The sequence below is a fragment of the Phallusia mammillata genome, chromosome 3 (assembly GCF_965637545.1).
Source record: "Phallusia mammillata chromosome 3, kaPhaMamm4.hap1.1, whole genome shotgun sequence".
NCBI lineage: Eukaryota > Metazoa > Chordata > Ascidiacea > Phlebobranchia > Ascidiidae > Phallusia > Phallusia mammillata.
Window position 1 is genome coordinate 1,227,073 of NC_137254.1, and position 26,878 is coordinate 1,253,950.

The 26,878-nt window shown below is 36.8% G+C and overlaps 2 protein-coding genes, 1 long non-coding RNA gene and 2 pseudogenes across 5 annotated transcripts in view; 4 read left to right on the forward strand and 1 right to left on the reverse strand.

The window, feature by feature from the left end:
- The first annotated feature begins 643 nt into the window (after positions 1–643).
- On the forward strand, positions 644–3,175 carry LOC145220270 (uncharacterized). The gene has a single exon (XM_080087529.1). The coding sequence runs from the start codon at positions 644–646 to the stop codon at positions 3,044–3,046; it is 2,403 nt and encodes an 800-aa protein (XP_079943655.1). The 3' UTR covers positions 3,047–3,175.
- LOC145220280 (uncharacterized) overlaps positions 731–26,878 on the reverse strand; it is a 100,348-nt gene continuing 74,200 nt past the window's right edge. For both annotated transcript variants that reach the window (XR_013858068.1, XR_013858067.1), the window contains 3 exons: positions 5,631–5,688; positions 4,961–5,088; positions 731–792 (listed from right to left, as the gene is read on the reverse strand). This is a non-coding gene — a long non-coding RNA (uncharacterized LOC145220280). The remainder of the gene's footprint in view (positions 793–4,960; positions 5,089–5,630; positions 5,689–26,878) is intronic.
- Positions 13,478–15,450, forward strand: LOC145220271 (uncharacterized; annotated as a pseudogene). Its single transcript, XR_013858063.1, has 2 exons — positions 13,478–13,607; positions 13,727–15,450. The product of XR_013858063.1 is annotated as an uncharacterized LOC145220271 (transcript).
- LOC145218438 (G-protein coupled receptor GRL101-like) lies at positions 16,145–17,725 on the forward strand (annotated as a pseudogene).
- Positions 25,131–26,346, forward strand: LOC145218130 (uncharacterized). The gene is made up of 2 exons (XM_080085528.1): positions 25,131–25,205; positions 25,501–26,346. The coding sequence occupies exons 1-2, from the start codon at positions 25,131–25,133 to the stop codon at positions 26,344–26,346; spliced, it is 921 nt and encodes a 306-aa protein (XP_079941654.1).

Sequence of the window (26,878 nt, forward strand, 5' to 3'; positions counted from 1 at the left end):
CGGGCAATGTAATGGAGATAATAACTGTGGAGATTGGAGTGATGAAGTTAATTGCACTTGTCCAGCTCATAAGTTTGAATGTGATTGTTACAAAACAAATAACTGCACAACTAGATATGGTTGCATCTACAAAAACTGGCAATGTGATGGAAATAATCACTGTGGAGATTGGAGTGATGAAGTTAATTGCACTTGTCCAAGTTATATAGGGTTTGAATGTGATTGTTACAAAACAAATAACTGCACAAATGAATATGGTTGCATCCACAAAAACGAGCAATGTAATGGAAGGAATGACTGTGGAGATTGGAGTGATGAAGTTAATTGCACTTGTCCAGCTAATACGTTTCAATGTGCATGTGTTGGCTCAAATCAATGTGATATCAGTATCGAGGGAAGTTGTATTGATCGATCTTTATTATGTGATGGAAATCGTGACTGTTTTGATGGTAGTGATGAGACACATTACACATGTAACTGCTCTGGAGTTTATGCCAGATGTCTGTGTGATCCTGGTAACAAACATTGCCCATCTACTGGCAGATGCATACCTTTTGATTGGATTGGTGATGGATTTAAGGATTGCTATGATGGAAGTGACGAACTTTGTTTAGTTTCCAACTTCACATGTCAATCTTGCACAATGTTTGTCACAACTTGTAAGAGTGAACAACTTGCCAGGTATCTTGTACATTCCACAGTTCCAGCAGAGTGCAACGCAGTTATCCAATCATCATGTGCTGATGACATAAATAGTTGTGAAAGCAAGAATGTGATTTGTGTCTCTTCAAACTGCAAAAAAACAGAAAATTTTTGTCAGAAATATTTCATTTGTGAAAACCAAAAAATCATAGCTGGAAGTGATTTTTGCGACTCAGTTAGTAGTTGCAGTGACAATAGTGACGAAATTAAGTCAGGATTTGGTTTTAAATGCTCTGGATCATCGAGACAAGGTGTTTGTGTTTTGCCACAAACCAATGTCTATGATTCAGTGGCTCAATGTTCTGATAAATCTGATCTTTGTTTTGACAACGGACAGTTTAAATGTTTTCAGTGCTTAGATAAAAATTTAATCACATCACCCACGCAAGTTTGTGATGGCATAGTGGATTGCTTTGATATGTCAGATGAGTGTTTGTGTTTGAATCAAAGTTTGTGTAATGATATAAGGGGTGTTTGTCCTTCAAATCAGATGCATTGTCAAAATAAATCTGTATGTTCAGTTCAAAGTGGAAAGTTGTGCAATCCAAGCGTGCAATGTGTTGATGAAATAAACACAAAATACTGTTCATCTGCAAATAATTTTAAACAAACTCAGTGTTTACCAGAAAACTATAAAGGCCTCGGACTTAACGAAATATTTAAGTGTGCGAGAACTGACAACAAACTGTTGAGGAGTAAGTTTCAGCAGTTACACTTAAAAAATGGAGTGGGTGCCAGAGTTTTGTTGAACTCAATATGTGATGGTAAAGTTAGGGATGACCTGTGGTTAGTTGGTGAAATGAATTGTCCAAATATGTTTTATTGTTTCTCACAAGGAAAGTTCAGCATTAAAAACACTCAGGTGTGTGACGGAAATGTCGATTGTGATGACGGCTCAGATGAATTTGTACAACGTTGTAACAAAATCCAATTTTATTGCAAATCAAAAGATAAGGTTTCCATTGACAGAAAAACTGTTTGTGACGGAATTATCGATTGCGAAAACGAATCTGATGAAAGTAGATGCCGTTGTGAAAAAACAAGGTTTTATTGCACAAACAAACAACCCTTGTCGGTTGAAAAGAAACTGGTGCAGAATGGAATTCGCGATTGTTTGGACGGAAGTGATGAATGTGTAAACTTAGCTGGGGACGCGTTTGCAGATGTCAACGAAATGATTGCTAATCCAATATACCGAGCAATTTTCTGGATAACAGCTGTATTGGCTTTGGGAGGAAACTCTTTTGTGTTTATCGCAACTGCTCACAGCTTATGGAATGTAGACAGAAACAAAAATGTTTTTATTATTACTAGTGCTTTCATTCTAAACCTCTGTTGCTCAGATTTCCTCATGGGAATTTATCTGCTTGTAGTTATAGTGCAAGCCACACAATTTTCTGGCACATACTGTTTGTTTGATAAGGAGTGGAGATCAAGTAGTTTGTGTTCAGGTCTTGGAGTACTTTCGATTATTTCTTCAGAGGCATCAGCGTTTACAATGACAGCCATGACAACCTTTCGTCTAATATCAGCTTTTAAACCATTCACAATTCGGAGTGTTGGTGTTTGTAAAGTTTTATTTGCTGAGTTGGTTTGCTGGATTTCAGCTGTTGTTTTGGCAATTGTTCCTTTGCTCAAAGTGACTTCAGGATATTTTACAACTGATGTTTGGTTTCCAAATAACATTTTTGGAAATGATTTTGTTTCCAGAGAAAACATGTCACTTCTTGCGGAACGAATTGCTAATGTTAAACGGGAGAGGTGGGACGATGTGAAAAAAACTATCAAGCAAACCTTTCCTCGCAACCCAATCAAAGGGGAGTTTGGATATTACGGAGAAACAAGTGTCTGTATGCCACGTTTGTTTGCCACAACCAGTGAATTTGCTTGGGAATATTCAACTTTTCTCATCACAATCAACTTCCTTATGTTCATCTACATGGTGGTTGCATATGTTCTCATCTACAAACAAAGCAACCGCATGAAAGGGTCTAGAAGCAATGATGTCAGCTCCAAGATGCAAAAGAGAATCTCAAGGTTGATTTTGACCGACTTCTGTTGCTGGATTCCGATTTGTGTCATGGGATATTTGAGTATTGGAGGAATCAAGATGCCACCAGATGCTTATGTGTTGAGTGCTTGTCTGTTGCTGCCAATCAACAGCGCTCTTAATCCCTTGCTTTACTCTAAAGCAATAGAAGATCAACTTGTCAGGGCAAAGAAATGGCTGATGGAGAAATTGTCCATTCTATGGGCATCTAAAAATCGCTCATCTGATTTAGCTGTTGGATACAATGCTCGTGCAGATGAAGAAGGCGACAGAGTGATTGAGATCAGAGAATGAAACAACCAGAAACTTAAACAATAGTAAATATCCCACAAATATTTGTTACTGTTTTCGCATTGTTAAATCTTGTTATACTCGATCTGGTTTTCGTCATGTACATAAGGTTATGTAGATATGTCGATTTATTATGTGAAAACTAGACTTATAATGTCTGAGTATTTTTGTATGCATTATTATTTTGGCAAGAGCTAAGTTAAGAAAGTTACAAACATAGTAAAAGGGAACTTCAGGTGTTTAGCATGATTTTTTAATGAAGAAAGAATGATTGTTACATTTAAAACAGCATAGAAACTAATTTTGCCTTTTGTCGAACAAATAACAACTTTGTAATTAAGAACAAGTTTTACAACAATACGCCCACAAATATTTAGGTTTAGTAGCAGTTAAGAGTCTGTATAAATCGTCAAGAGTACAATAGGACACAAGCATCAGTGAAGGATAGCAAGCAAAGCTACGTAATAGCACTTAAACAATCACCGGATTGAAATCAGCTGCGCAACTTTTGGGTTTAATTGTGATCAACTATAGAAAATCAAGGCTGTTACATTGATCACTAAGAAGATGTCTGGAATTTGAACCACTAACCTCACTATGAATAGGGATAGCAATAAACCAGGGGCGTGTAACTGCTTATCGCAATGGGCCACAATTTACATTTATAATGATGCTGAGGGCCAATTTGATACATTTTGATAAAATTCATTTATTGTAGTGGTTTCCAACCTGCGGTTTTGTTTTCAAGGGTCCACGAGGGCAAAATTTTAAACCAGAGAACTTTGCCTAAATTTTACCTTGTAATGCAATGTCAAACATGCTAAACAACAACTTCCTACAATTTAACAGTGAAAAGTATAAAGCAATGTATAGTAAAAGTCATTTTACTGTTGGAAAACTAGAAGGGTGGCTTAGCACATATTGCCCTTACAAATACACTATAACCTAATTTAAAACATTCATATATTCCTCTGCTTATTTTGTATTGGGTCCCATATCACCCACTGTTTTTTGCAACCCTCGTTGTTTCTGCAAGTAGAAACTCATTTATTAATGGCGAGTTGCACCTGATTGTAGGAGGCTAGTGGGGTTAATGATAAAACACAACATTCTACACTTATAAATAGCACACTCTACAAGCTGTCTAAATTTCATTCAATTGATGACCTATTTTGGGGGGCTAGAGGGGTAACTATTGGGTCTACAGGGTTAAACACAACAATTGACACCTATAAATGACAAATACTACAAGCTGTCCAAATTTCATTCAATTCCGACACAGTTTAAAAAACTCACCCATTTTAGGGGATTAGTGGGGTAACTAATGGGGTTCAACACCCAAAATTATAAAATATGAAATCACAATGACCCAATGAATTTTTATTTTATCATATGTAATTTGGATAGTCATATGTAATTTTATCCAAATCGGACAATGTTTAAAATTTTGACCACTAGAGGTGGTCAATGTTTAAAACTTTGACCACTAGATTTGTTAACACTTATGACGTCATAAGGTTGTTGACACCCCTCTGACTGACATATGCAAAACCGTACATCAAGTATTGCACAAACAACAGTACCACATGTTCTGTTGTCTATATTATACTATTACACTACAGAAATCTTCTGTTTGTGGTGTGCATCAACATACAGAAAATATTTACACTTTGGGGTCTAGCGGGGTAAATACTGGGGTTATCAACTCAAACGAAGCAGATGGCACATCTGCATCACTGTATCTACCATCTGTGAAAGTTTCATCCAAATCCACTAAAGATTTCATGCCAAAAGTGCATGAACAAACTTTGGTGGAAGAAAGAAAAAAACTGAGTGAAATCAAGATGCGCCCCCTTCAGAGAAGGGGACCCATAATAAGATTCAACAACACATAAATGGTTTAAATTTTAAATGCACCTGTGTTTAATTCAGACAAAGCTCTGTGGATATTTCCACCATGTGATCTTATACTTGTTGGAATGAAATTTTTCAGTCCTGTTAATTGTTATGTTGTAAAAATATTCCGTTCATTCCAATGCTGATTTCTACAAACGAGAAAATTCATTTCATTAAATTACTGTGAAACAAACAGCAAAAAAATACATATTTTGGTAAAAAAAGCTGCCAGTGCTGAACATTATTTAACAAAACAGCTTTTTGAATTGATGTAATAAGTTCAATTAAAACTTATTTGAATTGCTTCACTGCAAAAGTCAAGACTTGTTTCTAGGAAATCCAATCCGTTAAACAATATGGGGACTAAATGCAATTTGTTTTTGTTTTACTACACAACAAAACAAGTGGTAACAAAACAGCTCTAAGGCTTCCTGCTTGATCACTGTCTGGTTATAATGTCATTGTGTTTTGTTGCATAGCGCATACAGATGCAAAACAGTAGTCTACCATATGTCAATATTAGAGCTATTTGCATGTTCCAGATATTTGTAGTTAAAACATGGCAAAGTGGAGTTGTCAATAACAGAATTCTCCCCAACAAAAGAGCAGTAGATTTAACAAATTTGTCATTCAACTGGTGTAATTCTAAGACTTATCCACAACTGCCACTTTTTGCAGATTTTAAACTCACCTGATTGTGGTGATGTTGTGCTGAACATTTTGATGTAGAGTGACAGCCAGTCTTCTACCTGTGTACATTTCACTGCTAACTGGTCATTTAATATATACAATCAAAGATTTTATTCTGTTGGAGTAACAGGGTCTATGGGGTAAACTAAACTGATGACGTACCAACAAAGCCATTGTCCTAATGTAATTATTGTGCATCGTATCCCGCTGTTTCCATACATTTTCGTCTCTGTGCCCACTGTATTATTCGTTCATTCCTCTGAAGAAGCCCTACCATTCTGGTGGGCGAAACGGCAGCGACTACAAGTTCTTGAAACAACAACTAGTATTTTGTTTAGCATAACACCAGTTGAAAGACAAATTTGTTGAATACCGACACATAATAAATATGGATGAAATAAAGTATATAATAAACATACCTTGTGTGAAAATCATCTATTATCCATTAAAATCTTTATCCAAATCCATCAACATTTTATGGAAAATCAAACAAGCTGCAGGAATTGAAGAAATGTTAGACCAGTTTAGTAAATTACACAAAGTTGAGATAGAACTCTTACATAGAATCAAATCTTGTGTGCAAAGCAGATTTCCCTCAGTTTCTGTAAAATAATTATTGTTCACACAAAAATTGTCAGTTATTAAGTGGATATGAAAACAATTATTTTAATACTTTCACTTCTGAATTTTGTTACAATTTACAAATCAAATACCGTTTTGCTTGAGGCTGACAAAAATTACTTGATACTTGTTTGCTCAGCAAACTTTGCTGCAGTATTAATGAACAACCTTATATAAGCAAGGACAACAATGGTTTTAACCACATTATGTATAGCCTGTGTTTTTAGTTAAGGTTAAAAACTTGAGGTATTGCTTCAAACCAATGATACTTAAACACAGAATAAACAAGTGGTAACAAAACAGCACTGAGGTTTGATGACTAACTTGTTATACACAACACATCCAGGTCCCAACCAGAAACAAACAAATACATACAATTTATGTTAAATGCAATCTTGATAATAAAAATTTCGTTTTATTGCATACAGATGCATAAACAGTAGACTATCATTTGTTAAGGCAATATGAGTTATTTGCTTAATCTGGTTTATTATATTTTAAACTCGGTACAGCTGCGCAAAATTAGCATTTTTCTGCACAACAAATGAACAGTAGACTTATCGACAGCAGCCACTGTTTGTAGATTTTAAACTCACCTGATTGTGGTGATGTTGTGCTGAACATTTTGATGTAGAGTGACAGTCAGTCCCCTACCTGTGCACATTTCACAGTTAACTGATCATTGAAACATTGTGCGATTTTGTGGGACTATCAGGGTTTCTTTGGTGGTCTAGGAGTGTAAACTCGATGACATACAGACACATAATAAATATGGATGAAATAAAGTACAAAATAAAAATACCTTGTGTGAAAATCATCTACTGATTGTGAAAGTTTTTATCCAAATCCATCAACATTTTATGATAAAAATGAACAAGCTGCAGAAGAAAACAAAATAAATTGAAATATTTTAGACCAGTTTAGATAATTACAAGAGTTTAGATTGAACTTAATAAAATGTTCAGTTTTAGGGATACACACCACCCAAGTTATGTGTAATATATTCAACCATTCACTACTCTCGGCATAAAGCCTTAATTCCGCAATGTCATTCGTTGGAGCCCATCTATACGTGACTAATGTTCGATAGGTGCTAGAAGGAAATATCTCGCACAAGCAGTGCAGCATATCTTCATCAGACCAGAGACATGGAACAGTGTATAGAAATAGATGCGAGTGCTCGTGTAGAAAATATGTAGTAGTGGCGTTGAATCTCTTCTTCCCAGCTAAACCTCAATTTTAAGGCCACTTTCTTTATGCGTATGTCGCGCGTTTTAAGCTGCGTATTTTTTTTGAGGGGGGTGGGGGGGGGGGCGCTTGACTGATATCCGGCGCTTATGTCTCGCAGAAATGAGCGACGCTGTAAAAATATTTTGACAGTTAAACAAGAAATTACAAATCATTTTTCCAATGTTTCAAAATCTTTTTTAAAACTTGTGGTACGCCTCTGCTTTTCAGGTGGTACGCGAGTTGTTTTCTTTCATATATTATTTCCACTTCGCATAGCTGTTAAAAAAGCAGAGATACTTAATTAAAGTCGGATCATGAAATGCAACTTCCAACTTTCAGCCCTGGTTCCGGGCGAACTATTTTCTTGGACATTCTTTGGAACTGGTAACCTTGTTGGTTTCAGAAATATGCTATAGATAGTCCAGGAAAACGGGTTTATTTCTTAGTCCACTTATGTAAACAGGGTTTAGGTGGCACGCAGCGGTATAGAAAAAATCGTTAGGTGGTACGCGATCAATAAAAGGTTGAGAACCACGGTAGAGCTCCTAACACAATAACATAGGCGTTTCCAATAGCAATAATTGCTGACTCAGCAAATTAACGACTTAGCAATTATTGCCATTGCAAACACCTATGCTCCGTTGCGCCACTTACCGGAAATTAGCAGGCCTGTGCCGTGAGTTATTGTGTTAGTCGTTCTACCGAGAACCACTGCTTTAGACTATTGCTTTGTTGTTAATTTAGACTTTATTAAAAATTGAGTCATTTACTTTAAATACCGATAATGTATTGGGGTTAATAGACAAATGCTTGACTAACAATAAATACCACATTGGGAATAATTCCGTTTTTAGTTGGGTATAAAGTTGATTTCGCTGTGAAACAGAAACTCACAAAGCCTTCTTCGCCTATGTGTCAAAATCTTTTTTTAAACCGCTTTACGCGGTTTTTGAAGTCAAAGGCTCTTTGAAGTGAAAGCTGGTAATTGATACGACACTCTAGAAGTCTAGAATATCGTAATAAAGTTACACAATCCACTAATTCAATTGTTCTTTTTTTGACAAAACTTAAGCCCCGTTGCAAACTTTTTGTATTTTGTGTCGCATAAACAGAACAAAAGGTTTCTCGAGTATCATAAATAGATCCCGTACCGTTAAGACGTTTAAGAAATGGTTTGGAAAAGGTTGGCACGCGAGTATATTTTAAAACTAAATTTGGCGCGGCGGCCTGTTCGAGTTGGACATCCCTGGTTTAGACGACCAAAGGAGGCAGCAGACGACGACAATCCGATGTTGTTTTTTCCTGAACGGCCTGAGAGATTTGGAAACGTTAGGTTGACGAATAATCGTAAGTATACTGATAAAATGCCACCACTCAGCTGGAATAACACAGCATTGTATAATATCCGCAACACAACTAAACTTGTACCTGCGAAATGTACTCATGAAATTATAACTCGAAGCTACAAACTACGCATGGTATTTGTTGTTTATGGTTGCCAATGTAAAAATAAGCCTCCATACTCTTGTAATTCACCAAGCGAATTCCAAGTCCTGCAAAGCTGTCAACTTGCTTTTCATGCTCAAGTTGGAATGAAACAGACTTGATTCGGGCTTGACTTCATACTCGGCCAACTTTGTTTCGTAATTTCACCATAAATATGAATTTTCCGCCATAATTCGTTTATCATGATGTAATCCAACCTTATATGGACAATTTTTCACTAACGCGGTTAAACCTTTGGGTCTTTAACTGTCTGGGTCATGTTTTCAGAGCATTGTTTATCATAACGTAAAATACAGTGCATTCAACGTGACTGTTTTACAGAGACAAGGTTGGTTAATTTATGATGTTTTGATAAATTAATTTGGTCGGTTGTAAAACTAATTTCATTTATTTAACGAGTTTGATTTTGAATTTAAAACCGAAACATCTCCAAAACGGCATTTTCGACCGGAAATATCACAACTTTGGTACAACACTAGGTTTCAATGCTCAGTGGACTGTGCAAAAAACGCTTGTTACATACCACAGCTCGACCAATCAGATCGTCACATTTGATCATGTGACGTTATTCGACAAACGACCAACGTATGACTGAATATGAAATGTGAAGTTTCATAAAATGTTCAGCTTGCAATGTTTTCGTGGCCTGTCTACCATAAAATCTATGGCATAGATTGAGCGCCGTAGTTCTTAGGGTGGCAGTTTTGCCTTTTTTGCGGTGTCGTTTTGCAAGCGCAGGAAATATCCCGTCATTCAGTTCATATGGGAAGCCTTGTCACGCATGATGGAATATAGTGACGCGTTGCTATAAACGTGCGTGACGTCACAATGCCTGTTGACGTGGATCTGCCATTAATAATTTTTGCACCTAGCTATTGTTATGTACCTCAGCTTAGCCAATCAGGTTGTCGTGTTTGATCACGTGACTTATAATGTACAATCAAATTCCAGTTGATCAAATTATTTAGTCTGTGAGATGCAATTGATAGAGCTACTAACACAGTAACTCAAATGACAACCTCGGGAGATTCGCATTAATAACGGGGCGTGAAGAGCGGATTTTTTTATTTAGCGTCTATAAATGGGTTGGGTTGGGATGTAAGTTTTTACATTTTTTACATTAGTAACTAATTGTTTGGATTAGTTTTATTAAATTTTAAATGCTAGTACCTTACCCCGACCCTAGTAGCCCTAACCGTGAGTATTTTTGGAGATATAAACAATCGACTTTTGATTGTCATTTGAGTTATGGTGTTAGTAGCTCTACAGATGCAATTGCATGCAGGAATTTACCACTAAGATCTCAGGACTCTTTTCAGGAAAAATATTGCTTTTCAAAACTTGATTGTGTTTTGATGTGTGATGCGATTGAAGTAAACGACAACATTAATATATTTTGTGCAGTGCGCCGTTGTAATTGCAAGCGATTTATTCTAGTTGCTGTTTCCATTAGCTTTTCGGCATATGATGTACCGGTTCAGCATGCGTGCTTGTTGTGTAAACTGCAAGACCAACGGAAGAATGCCTCGCGCTCATGACAAATTGTATTTTTTAATCCTTGTATATAGGTGTTTTAAAAAATTATGTCTGCGGAAGGATGATGCTTTAATAAAGGCCCTGCGCTTATAATAAATTACCCAGCTGGCTTCTCGTATATTTTCCCATGCTTACCTAAAAAAGTTTTTCTAATGCCTGCGAAAGGACGAACTTTGTGTTTTTACAAAATTTCCCAGAGAGTGGTATGCTGTGTATTTTCCATGCTTACGTAAGACCGGTGTTCTAATGTCTGGCCATTTTGCAATCATCGTCTTTAACAAAAAGTTACCTTGGCATTTTTCCAAACTCAAATGTAAACGGTCGTCTAAAAACGGGTTCGGGCTTAAGTTTCTTCAAAAAACGGGCATGATTCGGGCCTGACTTTACACTCTGTGTCAGTATTTTTTCGATTAAAAAGTATCTAAGTAGCCAGTTGCTAGACTTGACCAACTGTTAAACGGCCCCAAAACGGCTTGTTGCAGACCAATTATCTATTATTGTCTAATGTGTTTGTTATCGCTATTTTTCCTAAGGCTTCAATCTATAGGCCTGTCAATCAAACTTTCGGGCCTAAACGGACTTTTCAAAAACGATTCGGGTTCGGTTCGGGTTTTGGGATTAAATTTTAGGCTCGTTTAAAATTCTGTTTATACATGCACGACTTTGCAAGCTTAAAGCAGATTTCCTAATAATATTCATGCAATTAACAAAAGTGCTTGTTGCTTGCACGACTTTGCAAGCTTAAAGCGGATTTTTAATGAGCTTCGTGCAGTTAATCACAGCGATTGTTGCATGCACGACTTTGCGAGCGTAACGTTAGTTTAATACACATGCTGTTTATATCCGAAACTTACAATATACTTGTTAGTGTAAAGAATCATTTAGTTGTTTTGCAATTAAAACATACGTACAGTTTGTGAAGCAAACTGGCGTTCGTCATTTAATTTCATAAAACAACCTGGATGACACCGGTGTGTAAGATCGAAAGATAGAAGGCAGTGCTACGTATGACCTGTCGTTTCCGTTTTAGTGCCTATAAAATAAATTGAACTAGCTAAGTAGCCAGTTGCTAGACTTGACCTAATATCAAACAGCCCTAAAACGCTATGTTTCAGACCAATTGTCTATTGTGTTTGTTGTCTTGGTCTTTCCTAAGGAATCAATGTATAGGCATGTCAATCAAACTTTCAGGCCTAAACGGGCTTTTCAAAAACAATTCAGGTTCGGGTTTTGGGCTTAAATTTCAGGCCCGTTTACAACTCTGTTTCTACATGCACGACTTTGCAAGCTTAAAGCAGATTTGCTAATAATATTCATGCGATTAACAGCAGCGCTTGTTACATGCACGACTTTGCAAACTTAAAGCAGATTTGCTAATAATATTCATGCAGTTAACAGCGCTTGTTGCATGCACGACTGTTGCGTCAAACCAACATGGTTGTTTACAACAAACATTCATCGGTTTCCTACCGGTCTGTACTACGACGTTATGTAATTGGCCCTCAGGCCATCAGGTCAGTTAACTCAACATGCTGAGCGTGGAGGAGAAATCTTTTTCTGTGACCGTACTTTCTCAAATTCAGCTAGAAATTTCAAGCAAGCAGCTTACCAATTTCATGTAATTATCTAATCGCAAATATTCGCCCATTGTATCGTCCTAAAAACACGCCAACTTTTTGCATTTTATACGACCATCGCATTGTATATATGTCTTGTTTTACGTTATGTAGGACAGTGTTGTTTACGGGCAGTTGTAAAGTCCGCTTGTTGAATGCAGTTGTTTTTAGCGCAGTGCCAGATTATTGCTATTTTTGCAGTTTAATGTTTTAGTATTACGTCTATTGTATTATAATTGTTTGGGTGTTTCTTATATTAAAATCACGTGGTGGAGTGGAACTAGGTTTTGTTTATAGACAGATTTTCTCTTCATAATATAATTTAATCTTAGCTAAAATACGTAATTCTTACACAAAAGCCATAAGCGAACTATAGTGAACTCACGCAATAATAAGCATAAGCTTGAGAAATAATCTATATTAACGAAAGATTACACTCTAAGTTAAGTGGCGTTCCATGATAGCTTAAATAGCTAATTTAGACTAAAAACGCTAGCCAGAAACATTCAGTCGTGTAGGTTTCTATTTGGAAACTTCCGCATTTGTTCATAGTATTTTGTTTTTGCCAAATGTTTTGATCAAAATGATGAATAATTTTGTTTGATTCAAATTTATCGTCCATTTTGGGAGATCAAATGCTGGTGGTTTCCTGTTTTTGTTTTTTTTGTTCCGTGCTAAAAAAGAATTTATCTGCTCTATCGTTTTCGAAATATCTTTTTCTGGAAGTTGTAAAATAATTCATCAGTTAGATGTAGTGTTGAAGTGGTTTTAAGTTTGCCGTATGAGCAGCGGTTCTCAAAATGAGGTCCGTGGTCCTTTAGGGGTCCTTGAGGCAATTTTGTGGGACCGTGAAAAGGTTAAAGAAATTCTATAATTTTATTTGGCATCAGTTTGTGCCACTGAATCAGTTTAAATCAAAGTGATATTCAGAATCGATTGTCTCCATTGCTAAACAATATCCTTTATTGCATGTAACTAACAAAAAAGCAATTGTTCGTGCATAATCGTTTATTGTTCTTTGAATTGTTTGTGATGTCACAAGCTGTTTTTGGATCATTATTATGCGCAATTTTGCATAACCAGCTAAAATCAATTTTTGTTTTTCTGAAATACACCTTCAGGCTTAAGGACCGCGAGCCCTTGAAATAATTGCAAAGGGACGGTTTTGAAAAAAATGTAAAAAAAGTTTGAGAACCACTGGGTCAGAGGATTTGGTTTAGTTTAAATAGTTCTACACAAATTTTTTTCTGTACACAACTACAAGTAACAGAACTTAACTTAGCAGAATACAATAAAACATTACATTGATATTAGGTTGTTTCACACAGACAAACTAAACTGTTATATTAACAGTTGCCATATAGAAATCATAGACATGCTGTGGTTATTATTTGTATTGTTTTTCGTCGGATGCACGGAAGGTGAATGTCCGGGTGAGGATTTCAGTCTCGCTCCTCGACCTTATACAAGTAAGCTTACCTCGATCAAAACCATTCCAAAAGTTAATAGCACAAGTTTTGTAACAAATTAAACTGATGTGTTTCTTTCCAACTTGTGCATCATTTTACTTTTGCAATTTTTTTCACAGAACCTGAAAATCTCTCGGTGTGCGAGAAACCGTACCGTGGTCCCAACTGTACCTGCCCTTCTTCAATGTTCGAATGTGCTTGTCACAAGTTTGGTCGGTGTGGGGACAAACCAGGATGTATTGGGATGTCGAGGGTAAATAAATGGCTCCACAATAACGACTGTGGTGATTGGAGCGACCAGTTTAGTGAGGTTTGTCCTAAAGGCAAGTTTCAATGTGACTGCTTCAACACAACTTGTAAAGGTCGTGTTGGGTGTGTGGGGGAGAGGTGGCGATGTGATGGAAAGATAAATTGTTTAGATGGCAGTGATGAAGTTAATTGCACTTGTCAAGCTGATAGATTTGAATGTGATTGTTACAGAACAAACAACTGCACAACTGGATATTGTTGCATCAACAAAAACTATTATCAGTGTAATGGATATAATGACTGTGGAGATTGGAGTGATGAAGTTAATTGCACTACTTGTCCAGCTCAAAAGTTTGAATGTGATTGTTACAAAACAAACAACTGCACAACTGGATATCGTTGCATTGACAAATACGAGCAATGCAATGGAATTAATGACTGTGGAGATTGGAGTGATGAAGTTAATTGCACTTGTCCAGCTGATAGGTTTGAATGTGATTGTTACAAAACAAAAGACTGCACAAATAGATATGGCTGCATCTACAAAGACAGCCAATGTGATGGAATGAATGACTGTGGAGATTGGGGTGATGAAGTTAATTGCACTTGTCCAGCTCATAAGTTTGAATGTGATTGTTACAAAACAAAAAACTGCACATATGGATATGACTGCATCAACAAAAACATGCAATGTGATGGATGGAATGACTGTGGAGATTGGAGTGATGAAGTTAATTGCACTTGTCCAGCTGATCAGTTTGAATGTAATTGTTACAAAACAAAAAACTGCACAAATGGATATGGTTGCATCTACAAAAACACGCAATGTGATAGACTTAACCACTGTGGAGATTGGAGTGATGAAGTTAATTGCACTTGTCCAGCTCATTTAGGGTTTGAATGTGATTGTTACAAAACAAAAAACTGCACATATGGATATGGTTGCATCAACAAACACACGCAATGTGATGGAAATAATAACTGTGGCGATGGAAGCGACGAAGTTAATTGCACTTGTCCAGCTCATAAGTTTCAATGTGCATGTGTTGAAACAAAACAATGCATAGGCATGGAGGGAAGTTGTATTGACCGATCTTTATTATGTGATGGAAATCGCGACTGTTTGGATGGTAGTGATGAGACACATAACACATGTAACTGCTCTGGAGTTTACGCCAGATGTCCGTGTGATCCTGGTAACAAACATTGCCCATCTACTGGCAGATGCATACCTTTTGACTGGATTGGTGATGGAATTAAGGATTGCTCTGATAAAAGTGACGAACTTTGTTCAGTTAACAACTTCACATGTCAATCTTGCACAATGTTTGCCACAATTTGTAAGAGTGAACAACTTGCCAGGTATCTTGTACATTCCACAGTTCCAGCAGAGTGCAATACAGTAATCCAACCATCATGTGCTGATGATATCAACAGATGTGAAAGTAAGAATGTAATTTGTGTCTCTTCAAACTGCACAAAAACAGAAAAATTTTGTCAGAATTATTTCATTTGTGAAAACAAAAATTTCATAGCTGGAAGTGATTTTTGTGACGGAGTTAGTAGTTGTAGTGACAATAGTGATGAAATTAAGTCAGGATTTGGGTTTAAATGCTCTGGATCATCCAGACAGGGTGTTTGTGTTTTGCCACAAACCAATGTTTACGATTCAGTGGCTCAATGTTCAGATAAATCTGATCTTTGTTTTGACAACGGACAGTTTAAATGTTTTCAGTGCTTAGATAAAAATTTGATCATATCTCCCACGCAAGTTTGTGATGGTATAGTGGACTGCTTTGATATGTCAGATGAGTGTTTGTGTTTAAATCAAAGTTTGTGTAATGATATAAGGGGTGCTTGTCCTTTAAATCAGATGCATTGCCAAAACAAATCAGAATGTTTAGCTCAAAGTGGGAAGTTGTGCAACTCAAGCGTACAATGTGTTGATCAAATAAACACAAAATACTGTTTGTCTGCTAATAACTTTGAACAAACTCAGTGTTTACCAGAAAACTATAAAGGCCTTGGACTTGACGAAATATTTAAGTGTGCGAGAACTGACAACAAACTGTTGAGGAGAGACTTTCAGTATTATCTAGGTGGGGGAATTGATGCCAAAGTTTTGTTGAACTCAATATGTGATGGAAAAGTTGAGGACGACTTGTGGGTACGTGGTGAAGTGAATTGTCCAAATATGTTTTATTGTTTTTCGAAAGGAAAGTTCAACATAAAAAAACACTCAGGTGTGCGACGGAAAAGTCAATTGTGATGACGGCTCAGATGAATTTCCTGAACTTTGTAGCAAAACCCGTTTTTATTGTAAAAGCAAAGATGTGTTTTCCATTGACAGAAAAACTGTTTGTGATGGAATTATCGATTGCGACAATAAGTCTGATGAAAGCAGATGCCGTTGTGAAAAAATAAGATTTTATTGCACAAACAAACAACCCTTGTCGGTTGAATGGAAACTGGTGCAGAATGGAATTCGCGATTGTTCGGACGGAAGTGATGAATGTGTAAACTTAGCTGGGGACGCGTTTGCAGATGTCAACGAAATGATTGCTAATCCAATATACCGAGCAATTTTCTGGATAACAGCTGTATTGGCTTTCGGAGGAAACTCTTTTGTGTTTATTGCAACTGCTCACAGCTTATGGAATGTAGACAGAAACAAAAATGTTTTTATTATTACTAGTGCTTTCATTCTAAACCTCTGTTGCTCAGATTTTCTCATGGGAATTTATCTGCTTGTAGTTATAGTGCAAGCCACACAATTTTCTGGCACATACTGTTTGTTTGATAAGGAATGGAGGTCAAGTAGTTTGTGTTCAGGTCTTGGAGTACTTTCGATTATTTCTTCAGAGGCATCAGCGTTTACAATGACAGCCATGACAACCTTTCGTCTAATATCAGCTTTTAAACCATTCACAATTCGGAGTGTTGGTGTTTGTAAAGTTTTATTTGCTGAGTTGGTTTGCTGGATTTCAGCTGTTGTTTTGGCAATTGTTCCTTTGCTCAAAGTGACTTCAGGATATTTTACAACTGATGTTTGGTTTCCAAATAACATTTTTGAAAATGATTTTGTTTCCAGAGAAAACATGTCACTTCTTGCAGAACGAATTGATAATGTTAAACGGGAGAGGTGGGACGATGTGAAAGAAACTATCAAGCAAACGTTTCCTCGCAACCCTATCAAAGGGGAGTTTGGATATTACGGAGAAACAAGTGTCTGTATGCCACGTTTGTTTGCCACAACCAGTGAATTTGCTTGGGAATATTCAACTTTTCTCATCACAATCAACTTCCTTATGTTCATCTACATGGTTATTGCATATGTTCTCATCTACAAACAGAGCAACCGCATGAAAGGGTCTAGAAGCACTGATGTCAGCTCCTAGATGCAAAAGAGAATCTCAAGGTTGATTTTGACCGACTTCTGTTGCTGGATTCCAATTTGTGTCATGGGATATTTGAGTATTGGAGGAATCAAGATGCCACCAGATGCTTATGTGTTGAGTGCTTGTCTGTTGCTTCCAATCAACAGCGCTCTTAATCCCTTGCTTTACTCTAAAGCAATAGAAGATCAACTTGTCAGGGCAAAGAAATGGCTGATGGAGAAATTGTCAATTCTACGTGCATCTACAAATCGCTCATCTGATTTAGCTGTGAGATACAATGCTGGTGCAGATGAAGAAGGCGACAGAGTGGTTGAGATCAGAGAATGAAACAACCATAAACTTAAACAATAGTAAATATCCCACAAATATTTGTTGCTGTTTTCACATTGTTAAATCTTGTTATACTCGATCTCGTTTTCGTCATGTACATAAGGTTATGTAAATATGTCAATTTATTATGTAAAAATTTGACTTATAATATCTGAATATTTTTGTATGCATTATTATTTTGGCAAGAGCTAAGTTAAGAAAGTTACAAACATAGTAAAAGGGCACTTCAGGTGTTTAGCATGATTTTTAAATGTGGAAAGAATGATTGTTACATTAAAAACAGCATAGAAGCTCATTTTGCCTTTTGTCGAACAAATAACAACTTTGTAATTAAGAAAATTTTTTACAACAATACGCACACAAATATTTAGGTTTAGTGACAGTTAAGAGTCTGTATAAATCATCATGAGTACAATAGGACACAAGCATCATTGAAGGATAGCAAGCAAAGCTACATAATAGCACTTAAACAACAAACGGATTGAAATCAGCTGCGCAACTTTGAGGTTTAATTGTGATCAACTATAGAAAATCAAGGCTGTTACATTGATCACTAAGAAGATGCCTGGAATTTGAACCACTAACCTCACTATGAATAGGGATAGCAATAAACCAGGGACGTGTAACTGTTTATCGCAATGGGCCACACTTTACATGTATAATGATACTAAGGGCCAATTTGATACATTTTGATAAAATTCATTTATTGTAGTGGTTTCCAACCTGCGGTTTGCCCCTCTCAAGGGTCCCTGGTTTGTTTTCAAGGGTCCACGAGGGCAAAATTGTAAACCAGAGAACTTTGCCTAAATTTTACCTTGTAATGCAATGTCAAAAATGCTAAACAACAACTTCCTATGATTTAACAGTGAAAAGTATCAAACAATGGACTACTTGACGCAGTAAGCGTGGGCTACATGAATAACTGTCGGGGACTGTATGTTGCATGACCCTGCACTTAACTAACCAAAAATGCAAAAAACATCTGTTGCAAAATACTAAGTTGTGACCCCTCTTAAAATGAAAACAGCATTCAATAGTTCACAGTGCTTGTGTGAAAGCAATGTATAGTAAAAGTTGCTGTTGTAATAGTTTTATCATTTTACTGTTGGAAAACTAGTAGGGTGGCTTAGCACATATTGCCCTTACAAATACACTATAACCTAATTTAAAACATTCATATATTCCTCTGCTTATTTTGTATTGGGTCCCATATCACCCACTGTTTTTCACAACCCTCATTGTTTCTGCAAGTAGAAACTCATTTATTAATGGCGAGTTGCACACGATTGTAGGGGGCTAGTGGGGTTAATGGTAAAACACAACATTCTACACTTATAAATAGCACACTCTACAAGCTGTCTAAATTTCATTCAATTAATGACCTATTTTGGGGGGCTAGAGGGGTAAATATTGGGGCTACAGGGTTAAACACAACAATTGACACCTATAAATGACAAATACTGCCAGCTGTCCAAATTTCATTCAATTCTGACACAGTTGATAATACTCACCCATTTCAGGGGATTAGTGGGGTAACTAATGGGGTTCAACACCCAAAATTATAAAATATGAAATCACAATGACCCAATGAACAGTCATAAATTTTTTTATCCAAATCGGACAATGTTAAAATTTTGACCACTAGAGGTGTCTTTAGCAAAATTCGTTAACACTTATGACGTCATAAGGTTGTTAACACCCCTCTGACTGACATATGCAAAACCGTACATCAAGTATTGCACAAACAACAGTGCCACATGTTCTGTTGTCTTTATTATACTATTACACTACAGAAATCTTCTGTTTGTGGTGTGCATCAACATACAGAAACGTTATACACTTTGGGGGCTAGCAGGGTAAATACTGGGGTTATCAACTCAAACGAAGCAGACGACACATCTGCATCACTGTATCTACCATCTGTGAAAGTTTCATCCAAATCCACCAAAGATTTCATGCCAAAAGTGCACAACTTTGGTGGAAAAAAGAAAAAACGAGAAAATTCATTTCATTAAATTACTGTGAAACAAACAGCAAAAAAATACATATTTTGGTAAAAAAAGCTGCCAGTCCTGAACATTATTTAACAAAACAGCTTTTTGAATTGATGTAATAAGTTCAATTAAAACTTATTTGAATTGCTTCACTGCAAAAGTCAAGACTTGTTTCTAAGAAATCCAATCCATTAAACAATATGGGAACTAAATGCAATTCGTTTTTGTTTTACTACACAACAAAACAAGTGGTAACAAAACAGCTCTAAGGCTTCCTGCTTCATCACTGACTGGTTATAATGTCATTGTGTTTTGTTGCATAGCGCATACAGATGCATAAACAGTAGTCTACCATATGTCAATATTAGAGCTATTTGCATGTTCCAGATATTTGTAGTTAAAACATGGCAAAGTGGAGTTGCCAATAACAGAATTCTCCCCAACAAAAGAGCAGTAGATTTAACAAATTTGTCATTCAACTGGTGTAATTCTAAGACTTATCCACAACTGCCACTTTTTGCAGATTTTAAACTCACCTGATTGTGGTGATGTTGTGCTGAACATTTTGATGTAGAGTGACAGTCAGTCTTCTACCTGTGTACATTTCACAGCTAACTGGTCATTTAATATATGCAATCAAAGATTTTATTCTGTTGGAGTAACAGGGTCTATGGGGTAAACTAAACCGATGACATACCAACAAAGCCTTTGTCCTAATGTAATTATTGTGCATCGTATCTCGCTGTTTCCATACGTTTTCGTCTCTGTGCCCGCTGTATTATTTGTTCATTGCTCTAAAGAAGCCCTACCATTCTGGTGGGTGAAACGTCAGCGAATACAAGTTCTTGAATACAACAACTAGTATTTTGTTTAGCATAACACCAGTTGAACGACAAATTTGTTGAATACCAACACATAATAAATATGGATGAAATAAAGTATATAATAAACATACCTTGTGTGAAAATCATCTATTATCCATGAAAATCTTTATCCAAATCCATCAACATTTTATGGAAAATCGAACAAGCTGCAGGAATTGAAGAAATGTTAGACCAGTTTAGTAAATTACACAAAGTTTAGATAGAACTCTTAGATAGAATCAAATCTTGTGTGCAAAGCAGATTTCCCTCAGTTTCTGTAAAATAATTATTGTTCACACAAAAATTGTCAGTTATTAAGTGGACATGAAAACAATTATTTTAATACTTTCACTTCTGAATTTTGTTACAATTAACAAATCAAATACCGTTTTGCTTGAGGTTGACAAAAATTACTTGATACTTGTTTGCTCAGCAAACTTTGCTGCAGTATTAATGAATAACCTTATATAAGCAAGGACAACAATGGTTTTAACCACATTATGTATAGCCTATGTTTTTAGTTAAGGTTAAAAACTTGAGGTATTGCTTCAAACCAATGATACTTAGGCACAGAATAAACAAGTGGTAACAAAACAGCACTGAGGTTTGATGACTAACTTGTTATACACAACACATCCAGGTCCCAACAAGAAATAAACAAATACATACAATTTATGTTAAATGCAATCTTGATAATAAAAATTTCGTTTCATTGCATACAGATGCATAAACAGTAGACTATCATTTGTTAAGGCAATATGAGTTATTTGCTTAATCTGGTTTATTATATTTTAAACTCAGGACAGCTGTGAAAAATTAGCATTTTTCTGCACAACAAATGAACAGTAGACTTATCGACAGCAGCCACTGTTTGTAGATTTTAAACTCACCTGATTGTGGTGATGTTGTGCTGAACATTTTGATGTAGAGTGACAGTCAGTCCTCTACCTGTGCACATTTCACAGTTAACTGATCATTTAATATATGTATTGAAACATTGTGCGATTTTGTGGGACTAACAGGGTATCTTTAGGGGTCTAGATGTGTAAACTCGATGACATACCGACACATAATAAATATGGATGAAATAAAGTATATAATAAACATACCTTGTGTGAAAATCATCTACTAGTTATGAAAGTTTTTATCCAAATCCATCCACATTTTATGATAAAAATGAACAAGGTGCAGGAAGAAAAACAAAACAAAATGAATTGAAATATTTTAGACCAGTTTAGATAATTACAAGTGTTTAGATTGAACTTAATAAAATGTTCAGTTTTAGGGATACGCACCACCCAAATTAAGTGTAATATATACAACCATTCACTACTATCGACATAAACCCATAATTCCGCTCAAACATTTTCTTCACTTTCATAAATTCTTCTATAAATCAAATCTTGTGTGCAAAGCAGATTTCTCTCAGTTCCAGTAAAAGAAGTATTGTTCACACAAAAATGTGAGTTATTAAGTGGCAATGAAAAATAATGATTTCATCACATTTTCCGAAACATAAAAATGTTACTTTCAAAAACAGTCTTGCTATAACCAAAATAAAGTATGATATTAATGCTCAAAGTTGGTGTTATAGCAAATTCAGCTCGAAAACCTCCAATGTATCCCAAAGGCTGAGAAATTAGTTGCGATAAAGCCGTAAAAGATTAACTGTGTTTTTAAATATGTCAGTTCAACGTTGACCTTTAGTAACCTCTTGGGTGTTAACCAGGTAGCAACGACCAGTTAATGACATTTTTTTGACGAAGCTTAGGCGAAAAAAACAGTTCATCGTTTGACGAGTTTATACCGTGCGCAAGTAAAACCACATGACGTGACCTACTGACCTTATACTGGACCTGTAGCAGACCAAGTAGATAAAATGCTATATTTCAAACCAATTGCACATTACACTTCAGCACGCTGCATTAGAGCAGCGTTTGCAGCTATTATAAAGAACAAACGCAAATAGTCCATAAAACGCACATTTCACATGGTTTTTAGGTACATGTTTTGCTTGTTCGGGTGAAGTCATATTCTATTTTGGGACATTTTGCCTTGTATTTCGCAGTTATACATGTCCGGTCTCACTGACGTCTATGTTCCTGTTTTCGAGTATATTCTTAACACATAAAAAAGGCAAATGTGGACTTTGCCCAGTTAAAAGTAACATTAACAAACGTATTTATGTACAAGAGAAGAAGGTTACTGTTGCAGGTTACTGTTGATAAATGTCGTATAATTACTCAGAATAAAATAAGTGAAGAGATAACCTTGTATTATGTTTCAGCTAATGAAAAATATAGAATGTCTCAACTCAATACTGCAGTGCAATTAAGAAGAACAGCAAGAATTACTGCAAGATCTAAACCATTCCGTGTCCTAAGAGTCGTCGCTGACAGCAGTACTCAGACCGATCCGATAGCAGCGGCAAGTGTAAATCGGCCAGGACCATTGTCTGAGTTAGTTCGCAGAGAAATAGGCCGTTGGAGATCCTTTGAAGCTTGTACACTCACTTTTGCGTGGGACAACGACGAAGAGAGTTTCGACGAATACTACTTGAGGTGCTCGCTGAACAACGGAATTGGCGTAGACGAGTTTCTCAAACCGACATCACACGACCTGATTCGAGTAGTACGTGAACGACTGCAGCAAACCAGAGAAGTTGTCTACAAGAATACGATCCTGAGCACTAACTTGGATCATCTGCAAGGAAGAGACGAAGTGTTGATCGTGAGGAAGGCCCTGCGTTTCCACCAGAGAGTTGATCGTCGTCATCTGAGTTGGATCACGTTGCGCAAGGCAGCACCGTCTATTGGCTTTTGGGTTCCGCAACCAGACGAACAGCCATTCGTCATAGACCTGGACATTCCCTGAGATCGTTCGAAGGACTATTCCCGATACCGCGGAGGAGACAGCCCCACAAACCTGTAAACGTACGGACTTGCTAAATTTTACTTAAATTACTGTTTTTACGATTTGAATTTCGCACTGTCGACCTTACAAGCATGAACAAACAAATGATGTAAGTGGTCAAACTGCTTGACAAATTCATTAAGAAGATCTCTGCATGAAAGCTGTCAATCAAATAAAAGGGCCGACCATCAGACACATGTACCGACTGAACAGTGTAGGTTGATGGTTCAAATCCAACGCACCATGTCCCATTAGAGCAGTGGTTCTCAAACTTTTTCATTGTTTTTCAAAAACGGCCCCGTTCGGAGGGCTCGCGATCCTTTAGCTTGAATATGTATTTCAGAAAAAAACCAAAAAAAAGCACATTATGATTGTGCACAAACAATTGCATTTTTGTTAGTTATCATGTAATAAGGGCTATTGTTTAGCAATGGAGACAGTCGACTCTCAATTTTAATTTGATTTAAACTTATTCAGTGGCACAAACTGACGCCAAATAAAATTATAGAACTACTTCAACCTTTACACGGTCTCCCAAAATTGCCTCATGGACGCCCAACCGACCACGGACCCCAGTTTGAGAACCGCTGCATAAGAGTCTGATGGGGTTTATTAATATAAAGTTCAAAATTGAAATGGGCAATTACGAATGGCAAATAAATGGAGCCCATCTATACGTGACTATAGGCCCGTTTACACTATGCTTAGCGCCGCCTAACCTAACCTTACCTTGAAACCCCTTCTGTTAACACTGCTATATTCGGTGCGTACCTACGTTTACCAAATAATATACACGAAGTATTTTTTAGCTCACAGCAACTGTCGATGACCATAAATCACCACAATAAATTTATTGTTACCTATTTTAGATCGAAAAAGCTTTGTATGAATCTAAATTACATCATACTTTGTTGGAAAACATGATTTTCCATCTTGACAATCATACAGGATTGTTCTGGATGTTGTTGTAAAGATTGGTGGCATGTTTATCTCATTTTCATGTTTCTGTAACATGTACTCCACTGTGCTGGTGTGAAAGTACATTTTAAATGCCCTTAATTACAATATTTCAACACATGCAATAATAAACTTGTAATAATTACTTAAATTGAAGGCAAAAGCGTGTCATCGTTTATTTTTGGCAATTTTTTCAAATCAGAAACCCGCACACAGCGATAACACAAACCGTTTTGCGCAGGTTCAAGCTGTAACGTAGAAAACGCTCGGTAGGCGGTCGCTCGCTCATTTCTGCGAGACTTGAGCGCTGAAATCAGTCAAGCGCGAAACCAGACAGAATAAATGAAACAAACAAACTTACGCAGGTTTGAGCGCGCACGCTACGTATAGAGCAAACGGGCCTTAATGCTTATTCAGACTATACACCAACAAGCCATATTTCCAAGACAAGTTTACAATCAAATGCACGTAATGTTACCAGCGCTTAGTCATAATGAGTTCGTTTAAAATAAGAAAGTGTTACTATTTCCGACTCGGTGAATATTTAAATGCAATTATGTTGCTACGATTTTTTTGACCGTGCAAAATAAACTCAAATTAACTATAAAGGCTAATTTGCGCTATGATTGACAGCACAAAGTGGTTGGGAAACGTTTATTATGCATACTAAGACGACCAGCAGGGGCAGTAGAGACACTGCAATACGATGTTTTTTTTTCTGTACCGCCTGAGAGATTCGGAAACGTTAGGTTGACGAATAATCGTAAGTATACTGATAAAATGCCACCGCTCAGCTGGAATAACACAACAATGTATAATATGCCAAACACAACTAAACTTGTACCTGCAAAATGTACTCATGAAATCATATCTCGAAGCTACAAACTACGCATGGTATTTGTTGTTTATGGTTGCCAATGTAAAAATAAGCCTCCATACCCTTGTAATTCACCCAGCGAGTTCCAAGTCCTGCAAAGCTGTCAACTTGCTTTTCATGCTCAAGTTTGAATGAAACAGACTTGATTCGGGCTTGACTTCATACTCGGCCAACTTTGTTTCATAATTTCTTTGTAAATATGAATTTACCGGCCTAATTCGTTTATCATGATGTAGTCCGCCCTTATATGGGCAATTTATCACTAATGCGGTTAAACCACTGGGTTTTTAACTGTCTTGATAATGTTTTCAGAGCACTGTTTATCATAACGTAAAAATCGATATATTTTTTAACAACATGAACAAGATCCACAGAAACATCAAATTCAAAAAGGAAGTTGAACAACAACAAAGGATTCCCTTTCTAGATGTGTTGGTAGATAGCTCAGGCGGCCATTTCTCCACCACCACATTCCGAAAGCCGACGTGCACAGGTCTTTATGCAAAATGGGCCAGTTTTGTAGCATTTCAACACAAATTCAACCTTGCCCTTTCGCTGCTAAATAGAGCACACAGGATTGAGGGTAACTATAATAACATGCATAGGGAATTTATGCGCATCAAAGGCTTTCTACGTCAAAATGGATATCCGGCGAAGTTGCTATCCAGGTGTATTAGGTTGGTGTTAAACAGACGCTACCTCCATGTAGCTAAGTCCACAGATTTGGATTCCAACACCAAATTTAGTTGCATCAAACTACCATACTTTGGTTACATCAACCACCGCATACAGAAAGAACTCTTCAGTTTCATCCTTAAAGCAACAGACGGAAAGGTCCGTGTACGTATTTTCCACCAAACACAGAAGCTTGTGAAAGCATTTGTGCATAAAGACATGCAAGGATTACTCAACCGATCTTCGGTTGTTTACAGACTGAAATGTTCCTGTGCAAAAACTTACATTGGAGAAACCAGGCGAAACCTTGGAACGCGAGTTCATAAACACCAACAAATCGAAACGTCCGAGGTGTGTCAACACCTTCAGGCCAACAAAGACCATGTAGTGGATTTTAAACACCCGGAAGTGCTTGGGACAGCCAGGGACCGCTATCGACTAATGTTACTGGAATCAATTTTCATTCAACGCTATAAACCGTAATTGAACGTTGAATCTAAGTCGGTTCCTCTGTATTTAAGTTTAAAGAGCTCTTCTGGCAAATGTGATTTTATTCCGACGTTTCGACGTCCTACACAGGTCGTCTTCATCAGGGTAAATAACACTGAATGCGATTAGTACAGTGCACGATAAAGAAAGGAAAAAAGAATAGAACGCAAGCACGTGACAACGCAACGAAAACACCGCGCGATAACAAATGATTGGCCCTCTAATCTTTAAGCAGGTGCCTGTAGCACGCTGGAAGCATCACGTCTGTTTTGATGTTCATTCCTCTGTATTTGTTTGATACCTAATTAACTTATTGCGTATTTTTGATGTGACGTGCTGTCCTACTATTGTTTCTTTGTTTGTAAATATATTGTATGTCGTAGTTGCTCTGCACCTGTTTGGTCAGACGCACACATTTGCAGGTGGCTTACACCTCGCTTCTGCGCACCTTTTTATCTATCGTTTTTATGCGACGCTTGTTTCGCACCTTTTTATCATTCTTTTATGCGACTAAAGTGTATATAAA